The sequence below is a fragment of the Saprolegnia parasitica genome (genome assembly GCF_000151545.1).
Source record: "Saprolegnia parasitica CBS 223.65 unplaced genomic scaffold supercont2.32, whole genome shotgun sequence".
Classification (NCBI taxonomy): domain Eukaryota; phylum Oomycota; class Saprolegniomycetes; order Saprolegniales; family Saprolegniaceae; genus Saprolegnia; species Saprolegnia parasitica.
Genome location: NW_012156426.1, coordinates 88,041 through 98,071, shown reverse-complemented (window position 1 = coordinate 98,071; position 10,031 = coordinate 88,041). Strand labels below are relative to the sequence as shown.

Here is a 10,031-nt window from a genome sequence, read left to right as displayed (position 1 = left end):
CGGAGCACGGGCCAGAGGTAGCGGAACGCGGCTTGGTGCATGCTGGACGCCGTCTTGGGCGTCGAGTAGAGGTAGCCGGAGAGCGTAGTCGGCAAGGTCACGCCCAAAGGGACCGTGACGGCGTGAAGCGTGCTCCACACGTCCTTGATGAAGTCACAGTCTACGAGGAAGTGGCGGTACGTCTCGTGCGCGGGGCAGAAGAGGCACGCTTGGTCGGCCCTATCGAGCCAGTGCAAATGTGCGCGGAACTTGACCGCGCGGAGCATCACTAACATCAACTTGGTTTTGCTATGCAATGGCACTTCACGTACCCCTCTCCTCCTACGCCTCCTTACCCGCAAACAAGACCTGTACAACAATTCTTTAACCTTCCTGAACTTATGATTCCTGCTTCCACCTCCAGAGGTCGCCGGTTCGATCCCGACGCGCCGATTCTTTCTATCCGGATACCCCCCATCCGGACACGAATGTCACTGAAGAAGGTCACCATAATAAGGCAACGCTCGGCATGTGCCACAAAGAACACAAGGAAGAAGCGCGATGAAACGGCTCATTTAGTTAGGGTTAAACGTCAAATGCACCCGTCTGAACTTAACCTTCCTGAACACCTCACATGACCCCACCTCCCGTCCGCTGCGACGACTTTGTCAAACAACCCCAATTACCCTGGTGGGAATTTAAGTGAATGGTTATTGTTTTTCCAAATTCCCGTTTTGACGCAGCTTTTCCCAACACTCCCTTTTTGTCATTTTCCTATCCGGGTAGTTTCCTTGGTGGTACTATCTCGTTAAGCGGCGTTGACACTGGCAGGACAAGATGCGCGTCGTCCGATGTCCCCGTCGCTGCGTGATGCTACGGCGTTCCAACACGTGACACGCCATGACAGTCGACGGCGCGGACGACGACACGCTGTATCTTTGGGATAAAGCCACCGCGACCAATGTCTTTTTTCTACGACGGTTTTAGACAGGAACAGGAAGCTGGACTCGTCCACCATGCGTCGAAGCGCTCACCAGTGAGGTACCGGTACTAGTATGTCTTGACCGACGCCAATTGTCTGGCATCTCATCAATATGCGCACTTGTAATCATATTCCAGTTTCTTGTATCGATACAAGAAACTGGAATATGATTAGAGCCATCCAACCATCAAAGCGTCTCGATTCGAGACGCTTTGATGGTTGCGTGGTTGGATCGCTACGGCAGATCCGCCCTTCTAACTAACGAAGTGCGATGGAGCGCTTCACTCGCCGACACGGTTGTTTGAAGTTGAAAAGCCGCGACGGCAGCGACGTGCGGGAAAGAAACGGTCCACAGCATCGGTCCGCAGCATCCACACGTGACGGTACGCAAACCAGACCAGATGGGAAGACGTGTCGTCGCCACCTCAAACAATTTTGATTTTTCAGTCAATCATTTCAATTGCCCCGTTTCACTTGGCGAGTCGTTGTTGAAATTACATGCAATTACAAGATGTGGTGGACTTCCTAATGCGCTCGTGAGGCGTGGTCGGTGCGTCAAGCGATGGCACCACAGCGTGACGAGCCAAGTGCCGGACATGCAGTCGTGCGATAGTAGCTGCCTGGATCGCGAGCGCAGCAGCGGGAAGTTGCGTCAGCGTCGAGCGGAAGACACGGTTGTTGCGATCGAGCCAACGACAATACCAGACGCAAGCGCGTAAGATCGACCAGAGGGCATGCATGGTCGACGTGTGGACCGAGTACGGCGCGGCGACGTCGTCGTAGAGAAAGCTAGCGACCGACGACAGGAGTCGCATCTGCAAAATGCCCCGCATCGGTGGTGCAAAAGCGCACCAGATCGCGCGGACGTATGGGCAGCGCACCAAAAGATGGTCGTACGTTTCACGGGCTGGCGCATCGCAGAGAAGGCAGTGTCGAGCATCGTGGCCGAGAAAGTGCAAGCTGGCGCGGACGGCCACGGCTTTCAGCTCTACCCGGTACACAAAGTCACCGTATCGCGAAAGGATGTAGGCTGGCTGCCGTAGAGGTACAAATGAGGCTGCTCGGCCCGGTTGCTCGTAGAAAGTCTCTGGGATGCCAAGGTGTGTCACTGCAAGCCAGTAAAATTTCGGTCGCTCTCGGTAGTCGGTCAGTCGGCCGTTCATAGTCGCCGTTAGAACGACGCGGGGTCCGAGCTTGACGAGCCATGGCGGGGCACTGGTTGGGCGCACGGCATGATTAGCAGGCGAAATGAGCTGGCAGCAGCGGACAAGAGCGGTCACGTAACGTGGGAAATTGTCTGTGGCGATCCAGGTAGCCGCCTTCGTGATGTTGTTATCCGAGATCGCGCCGTCGAAACTCGTTTCACCTCGGCTCTGTGCAGGTTAAACCACAACGTTTTATCCAATCCACGCACGCTCCCGTGTTAAAAAGGTGAATATGGAGTGGTTTACCAGGTGTCAAATGTTTTTCACACGTTTTCCACACGTTCAACCCATAAAACGCAATTCGAAAAACTCGTTGAACTTGGACTCAAAGTGCAATTTCGAAAAAATGGCCAAGCCCGACCACGCCGAGTCCGAGACCGAGCTCCTCGGGCGCTACGAGCGCCGGCTCGTCGAGAAGTACCGCTTCGCGCTCGTCGACATCATCGACGACCTCTGCTCGCTGCTCAACCTCTTCCGCGTCGCAACCGGCGAGCTCGACGTACTCGAGCCGCTCGCGGCCAAGAAGCTCGCGCAGCTCTGCCCGTTCCTGCGCACGGCGCGCGACAAGATCGCGCTCCTCACGCAGGCGACGCCACTCTTCCTCGGCTACGACGACGTCCTGAGCTACAGCAAGCTTCTCGAAACGGAGATCAAGGCGCTGGACCCGCGGCCACAGCCGTGGAACGCTCTGCGCGTCTACGACAAGGAGTTCCAAGGTAGTACAATGCATGCATCTGCATGGCTCTCATGGCGCCGTAGAGCACTTTGCGATGCGCATCGACAAGCTCGCGGCGCTGTACCTCAAGCTATCGGCGCATGTGCCGACGCTGCGCCAGGACATGGAGACCCAAGCGAGCGTTCTGCGCATCCTCACGCGCAAGCGCAACGACCTCGTGGTCTTGCTGCGCGAGAGCATGGCGACAACGCACTTGCCAGCGAACGCCAAGAAGCACAAGTCGGAGCTCAAGCAATGGTACCAGCGCAGCTTGGCCAAGTACAAGACTGCGCTCCAAGGTCTACTCATCTCAACTCCATATATTGTGCTCGTAGTTGAAGCATCTCGTGTAGCGACGCCGCTCAAACTCGAAAAGCAGATTCAGTTTGAGATTCGGTCCTTCACCGAGAGCTTGAATGCCCTCCTGGCGCCGCACGCGGAAATCGCCAGGACGCTGCGCGTCGCGTACGCTGCCACGTCATGAACCGGTTGTCTAAACACACTCAACTAGGAACGCGTCGGTGCTCAACGACGCGGGTCGCTTCAGCGATGCCGACCTCGGGGCCATTCTCTCAAGTCGCGAGGCCATCCTGCGCTTTGAGGAGGCGCCGGGCGAGTTTTGCGCGCTGGTCTCTACATCGATCGAGACGTTCCTAGCGCAGCTGCAGGTGTTTGAAGCCGCTTGCCGCGAGGTCGACTCCCTCCATGCAACGCTGCGTTCTTCACAACGCGTGTAGGACTTGTTTGCGGTCGTTGCGACGCCGCTCAAGCTCGGATTCACGCCCGAGAAAGCGGTCGACAGCGAGATGTTTGCCGCCATTGGCCAGGATCTGCACGCGCGCATGAAGGAGCTCACGTCGCTCCGGCACTCGATCAAGTACCAGACCGTCGTCGCCCACTGCAAGGGTTCATGGACAACTTGTCCACATTGTGCTGATAGATATTATGGATAGAGGCGCGGTACGAAGTCTCCGTGTGCTACCAGCAGTGGCAACAAGCGTACGCGCGTGATGCATTGATATGAGATGAGACTCTGGTGTGGTGTAGGACCAACGCGCCGTCCAAAGACGCCTCGAAAGACGATGCAATGGCCCGCGTCCGGCGCCAGATCCAGTCGCTGGTTGTCGCCGATGGCCTCGTGTGTGCCTAAGCCATCGGCTGGTTCGAGTTGTGTTGTTTTAGATTGGAACTGTGTAGCGTTGGCGAGGGGAATTGATTGCTCGCTGTTCAGCCAGATACTAAGAACTGAATGATGTACACATTCTATCTCCTGTCTTATCCATTTATCTATCCATCTATCTATCTGTCCAGCGACCGATCGATCTCCGAGGCGAGCATGGTAACCGTGGTTTTGCATCAATCCATGGGTGGACTCACATGTATCAACTTGATACTCGTGCCCATCAATTGATTAATCTATCGATCTCGTAGATTGATTATTGTGCTATACCGTATTGTACTCCCTAGGCTGCTAAAGGCATCATACGAACTCAAAAGATGTTTTTCTGCTTGCGAAGTGGAGCTACGCAACACGGGTCTGGCTCACGACCGCGGACGCTTCTGGTCGATCAAGTAGCTTGACGATGGACCACATACAAAAACTCATACGTAGTGGCAAGGCCATAAATATACTTGGTAGTGGTAATCCCGGTAATAAACCGCCTGCCAAGATGTTTTTCTGCTTGCTACTCTGAAAAGGTGGAGCTCAAAATGGGCCTATTTCTTTGAGAATTGAGTCGGCGCGTCAAAAAACGTTGCATTCAATAACTGCGTTAGAATTCTTCCAACCACGGACGAAAACCAAACATAAGATTGTCGTCCGTGCTCCACGATGGCTCCATGTACGAGTCGCCGAATGCGCTGATGGCCAAGCACCAGCCGGGATGGCGCTTGCTGCAAATCTTGCTGCCGTCAGCGCCACCGGGTGTCGGGAGCTCAAAGCTCCAGCGCTGGTTGGGCTCGTCGTAGCTGCACTTGTAGCCGTGCACGAACGGCTTGCGCGCATAGTCGTTCCACCACGCATCCAGACACAAGTCGTCTTGGACGTTGCGCAGCATATCAAACTGCGGCGACCCGTTCGACTTGTGAGCGTGCCAGACCTTGCCGCCCGCGTCGGTCGCGCGGCGCGTGTTGACGATCGTGTTCCAGATCGTCATCCACGAGTCGAGGCAGTCGATGGGCCGCCACCAGTACGGTGTGCGCACGGCTCGCTGAATGCCCCACTTGTTGCTGATGTCGGTGCCTGGCAACATGCTGTCTTCCACGCGAAGGTTGCCCGTCTTGTTGGCAGGCACTGTGCTGTTCATCGCGGCGGCATAGCCAACAGCCAACGCCATAACGAGGCACCAGCGCAGGACGACGAGCTGCGCCATGCCAAAGATGCCAAAGTAGAAATGACGGGAAGGATACGAGAGGGGCGATGGAACGACAACTTCGTGTCTCTACACCCGCGGGTTGAACTGTACCACTCCACTTCTTGTACAGTGTATTGCGTGCAAGAGCGGCCGCGAGAGGATCGAGAAGAATCGGCGATGCGTTCTGCTGATGTTTAATAGGATGTGGACGGCATATTGATGCCTTCACGATGCCACCGTATGCCTTTTATGCATTGCAAAAGCTCAACCAGTCTAAGAGGACTAGCAACTCTAGAAACGCAAATGCAGCGAATCCCACGCCCGACGGCACCTGGAAAAGCCCGACAAGATCCCATGTCGCAACCTGTGGTTAGGAGAGGGGGAAGCAACAGCAACTGAAGCAACACTTTAAGAATTCTCAGACACGGATGCACGAAGTCCCACATGGAGAGCAGCAAGCACCCATCCGAATGAGAGAAAAGAGCCTTGACGAAATGAACGGTTGCTCTCGCTTTCAGACGTCATTCGGGTCAGACAACAAGTCGCACTTTCATGCAGAGACCAACGGAGGGCTACGTCTCCAAGGAATACTGTAATAGAAAGGGTCGGCAAGAAATAAGGGCGCATCCCGCCTTTCTCGTCGTCCTTTGTTGCAGGTACGTTGCGCGACCGCGGCTATTCTCAGACGCTGGCTCGTCGTCTGACGCATACCCACATCTGGTCTGGCAATGGTGTGATATGCGACATATGTTTTTGCAGTCCACATCACTGTTGCATCGCGTCTATCGAGAGCAGCTTCTACGCGCCGTCGGCCTTTTTGCGCCCGTAGCGCACCATGTCTACACCGTTCTTGGAGGTTGAATCCGCCGACAGGCGATCCGTGTCCATCGTCAAGCAGCGTATACGTAGCACTCGATTGCAAGGACGTGCGATCGCCACCGTCGCGCTGTATTGGATTTCGCCAGAATATGCCTCATTTTCCGATTTGCATCGACCTCGTCTCATGTCGCTGCTGCGCGTCCTCGGCCTCTGCAGTGTGTTGGCCATGGCGTTGGTCAACGCCACCGCGATGAACACCACTACGGTGCCCGCCAACAAGACGGGCAACCTTCGTGTCGAAGATGCGGCCTTGAACTGGCCGGACCTCACCGACAAGTGGGGTGTCCAGCGCGTGCTACGCTCGCCTCACTATTGGGTTCCTGTCGAACGCCTCGACTCGTATATGACGATCTGGAACACGATCGTCAACACGCGCCGCGCGACCGACGCGGGCGGCAAGGTCTGGCACGTCCTCAAGTCCAACGGAGCGACCGAATTCAACATGCTGCGCAACGTCCAAGACGACTTGTGCCTCGATGCGTGGTGGAACCCCGCTGCCAACAAGCCGTTCGTGCACGGCTACAAGTGCAATCGTGACGAAGTCAACCAGCGCTGGGAGTGGGACTTTAACGACTGGAATCGTGGCACAATGATTCGCAGCAAGCGCCATATCGGCTGGTGCTTGCTGATTCCAAAATTTGGTGACTCGCGCATGGAGATGTGCAGCTACGAGAACCATGACCTTTTCTTCCAGTTTCGCCAATGGAAAAACGACTTTTAAGACAAATACACTTGCGACACGTCATGCGAGTCCGTTTTGACATTTGGTTTTGTGTTTTGCGCGTCGAGTGTGGTCTCGTCCATGTGCTATTCGACCTCTGAGCTTTGAAGTCAACTCTACTTGAATGGTACGACGACTAGAACGTAGCATGCCGTTGGATATTCATGGCATGCTCGTTTCGCTGCAAAAGGGCTAATCATCGCTGCAAAAGGGCTATGGAAATCATGCTTGGGGTTGCACACACTGAACTACGATTCCGGCAATATCGATGCGAACCAAAGCAGAATTCGGTTCAACTCTTGGATGGAGCGAGAATACAAGAGTACGACCACGGCGAGGTTTCTTATTCTTATCGCAACGCATCGTCGCGGAGTGGTGTCGCGACGACGAGCGCTTGCGGCAGGCTCGTCTTGGGGGGCATCGGGAGGAGAAACACGCGCCAGAGTTTGATGTCGAACACGACCATCTCGGCACCGAGTCGCAGTGTTAAGAGCCCAACGAGTGCCGCCGACGCACGGTCCATGTAATAGACATTATTGTGCATCCATGGCGATTGCGTAAACAAATACTTGGCGCCCGACGTGAGAAACAGTGACGTGACACCCGTCGCCGACGCGCGAAGGTGGTAGCTTCTGACGACGACGTAGCAGATACCATGGGCGACGAGGACCAGTCCCATCAAGAGCGCCATGCGGCCAAGATGGCCAATGGCAATCGTGCCCGCGGTGCAGAGCACTTGGTAGTCGACCGCCTCGACCTCGCACGTCAGGTTCACCGAGAGCGTGGCCGTCACGGGCGCCCAAATCGATACGACCGCAGCGACGATCCACACCAGCACACCGTTGAGAACGACATAGTGCGCTGCATACGGTCCCGTGGCGACCAATAAGATGTCGTTGACAATCGTAATCAGCCACGTGACTTCATTGGCCGCCAGTAGCGTCTTGTACCACGGATCGTGGACCGTTGCAAAGTGACTTAAAGAACCTGAATTCTGCAACTGCAAGGTCGCGGTTGAGAGAACCACCATGGCCGTGACACTCCGGAGAAGTAAAAATGGCCTTCCGACCCAGACAATGCCGCCGACACGGCCGAGCTCGAGCATGTTGAGGCCTTCGAAATGACCGCGACCAGCTATGATGTAGACGAAGGCGAGGCCAGCAATTGCAATCATGACGCCCGTAACGTAGAGAACACCCGCTCGTAAATACTGCGCAATGTTGCTTGGGACTTGCCAAGGTTGTGTCGCTTGCAGCAGCGGCGACTGCATGTCTGTGATGAGTGTGAGGTGGTCAGCATCGCCTTGGAACGAGACGACTTCGCGGACGCCGACGACCCAGTCGTAGAGGAAAAGCCACGCAAAGAAGCGGAACGAAGGCTCCTCGAGTACGTTCATGCGGTGCAGTGAGAGCGCAAGGGATGTGTTGACACCACTGCGACCATAAAACAAAAGCGAAATGTTCCAGTCGTAGACCGCGTCGTGGACAGTGCTGACTTGAGCTACGAGCCAAGGCGGTAGTTGCATATAAGTGGCCATAAACGAGAGGGTCGTGGGCAGGTAGGCGCTGCACTGACGCGTAAACGTGGGATCGGACGCGCAAATCATGGTGAAATTGTCGGCGGGTTCGAGTCCCGCAAGAATCGCGCCAAGAACGTACTGCGCCCGCGTTGCTTGGATCTTGACCGTGCCTGTCGTCGGCAAGCAAATGCCATCGAACGAAAGAAGGCTTCCGAGACCCGTGAGAGAAAGCAAGGCGCCAGAGGGCACTTCCGGGCACAGCGGCGAGCCTCCAAAGGTTGCTAGACGGCTCGAGAGCCAGGAAAGGGGCACAGGTCGAGAGAGGTCGAGCGGTGTAATGTTCAAGTACGCGGCTTGCGCGGCGACGTTGCCAGCGAGCGGTGTCCGCGTCGCATCCAGCAGGTACGACACGAGCTGCTGTAGGGCGACGGGTGGTGGGACATACACCATATCGATCGAGCCAAACGGGCCCAGCAGTGCACTGATGAGCTGAAAGCCCGGGGACAATGGCGACGCCAGAGTTGCGTTGATCACGTAAACATTCGCGAGCGAGGTGTTGGTAAAAGCGTAGGTGGCGCTGGACCGTAAAAGACTGCGACCACCCATACCAGACGAGTTTGATGCGACCGCCGAGAGATCGTTGGCCAGCGACCAGTACATTTTGAACGTCGTCTGGCTGCCACGGCGATATGTGCCGGGTTGGGACGCCAGCGTCAACGGGTACTCAATGCCAAACGCGTTGATGATCGAGTAGCTGTTGCGAACGCCGAGCTTCTTGTAATTTTGCCACTGTGTTTGGTACGTTGTGAGGCCAAACGACCGCCAGTGAACAGCTTCGTCACTCGGACTCAACTGAGGCGCTGTACCAGAAACCATATCCAGCCAGGCGCGACCTTCCGACGACAACTTGAGCTCGGCACCGATACCAATCTCAAAGCCCGTGCCCCAGCAGTTCTGAAAGCTGCCGAAATCCACGTTGCGCAGAACTGTCTCCAAGTACACGGCGCCGTTGGTCGTCATGCTCGCGTCGCACCTCGCTTGGCGCTTGGCCGAGTTGGCCATCGTCCACGACCTCTTCAGGTCGAGATAGCAGTACGGAGAAAAGATCCAGGGCGCGTCACAGCCATTCGAGCGTCTCAGTCCTTCAATCGTCGCCTCGATCGAGCTCAGTAGCGTGTGCTGGAGGTAGGCGCCATAGTTTTGAGGCGACGCCACGAGGGCAGTCGATGACGCAAAGGATGCCATGGCGTTGATACTCGGTCGATCGAGCGAGAGATCAAGCATGGTGCTATTACCAAGGACGAGTTGTTCGTTGAGCCAGTTGGCGAGGAAGGCGTGGGCACCCGTGGTGTTGAAGGTGGCCCAATAGACATCATTCGCCAAATTGACTTGAGAGACACTTAAGTACGAGATGGATCCAGAGATAGACGACACAACGTAGCCGAGCCCCAAGAATCTCCAGAGCACACTCCAGTAGTTAAACGGAGCAGGCCCGATGTTTAGAGGGGTGGGAGCCAGCTTTGGCTGGACGGCTGCTGCTCGCTGCGCGACGCGAGGTCGAGAAAATGATTTCTCATATCGCATCGTTGAGAGCTCGTCGCGGAGGAGAAGCCAGAGCTTGATGTCAAAAGTATAGTTGCTGTCGCTCCACCGCAGCGGTATCAAGCCCGCGAGGAC

The 10,031-nt window shown here is 55.8% G+C and overlaps 4 protein-coding genes across 4 annotated transcripts; 2 read left to right on the top strand and 2 right to left on the bottom strand.

The window, feature by feature from the left end:
- Positions 1 to 2,507: 2,507 nt before the first annotated feature.
- SPRG_07624 (hypothetical protein) lies at positions 2,508 to 4,141 on the top strand. The gene is made up of 7 exons (XM_012346902.1): positions 2,508 to 2,882; positions 2,926 to 3,180; positions 3,235 to 3,346; positions 3,393 to 3,573; positions 3,619 to 3,787; positions 3,835 to 3,880; positions 3,929 to 4,141. Exons 1-7 carry the CDS (start codon positions 2,513 to 2,515, stop codon positions 4,029 to 4,031), a joined length of 1,236 nt encoding a protein of 411 aa, XP_012202292.1. The 5' UTR covers positions 2,508 to 2,512; the 3' UTR covers positions 4,032 to 4,141.
- Positions 4,142 to 4,653: 512 nt separating this feature from the next.
- On the bottom strand, positions 4,654 to 5,260 carry SPRG_07623 (hypothetical protein; the record flags this gene model as incomplete). Its single annotated transcript, XM_012346901.1, has 1 exon — positions 4,654 to 5,260. The coding sequence occupies exon 1, from the start codon at positions 5,251 to 5,253 to the stop codon at positions 4,654 to 4,656; it is 600 nt and encodes a 199-aa protein (XP_012202291.1). The 5' UTR covers positions 5,254 to 5,260.
- Positions 5,261 to 6,238: 978 nt separating this feature from the next.
- SPRG_07622 (hypothetical protein) lies at positions 6,239 to 6,844 on the top strand (the record flags this gene model as incomplete). The annotated part of the gene is made up of 1 exon (XM_012346900.1): positions 6,239 to 6,844. The coding sequence occupies one exon, from the start codon at positions 6,239 to 6,241 to the stop codon at positions 6,833 to 6,835; it is 597 nt and encodes a 198-aa protein (XP_012202290.1). The 3' UTR covers positions 6,836 to 6,844.
- Positions 6,845 to 7,184: 340 nt separating this feature from the next.
- On the bottom strand, positions 7,185 to 8,231 carry SPRG_20429 (hypothetical protein; the record flags this gene model as incomplete). The annotated part of the gene is made up of 2 exons (XM_012347021.1): positions 7,185 to 7,835; positions 7,860 to 8,231. 2 exons carry the CDS (start codon positions 8,229 to 8,231, stop codon positions 7,185 to 7,187), a joined length of 1,023 nt encoding a protein of 340 aa, XP_012202411.1.
- Positions 8,232 to 10,031: the final 1,800 nt, after the last annotated feature.

Bases quoted from the DNA above. Each gene is read 5' to 3' on its own strand.
- SPRG_07624 (XM_012346902.1), top strand. From the start codon at position 2,513: ATGGCCAAGCCCGACCACGCCGAGTCCGAGACCGAGCTCCTCGGGCGC. The intron at 3,788-3,834 runs GTTCATGGACAA...TATTATGGATAG, and splicing joins CGTCGTCGCCCACTGCAAGG to AGGCGCGGTACGAAGTCTCC. The intron at 3,881-3,928 runs GTACGCGCGTGA...GGTGTGGTGTAG, and splicing joins TACCAGCAGTGGCAACAAGC to GACCAACGCGCCGTCCAAAG.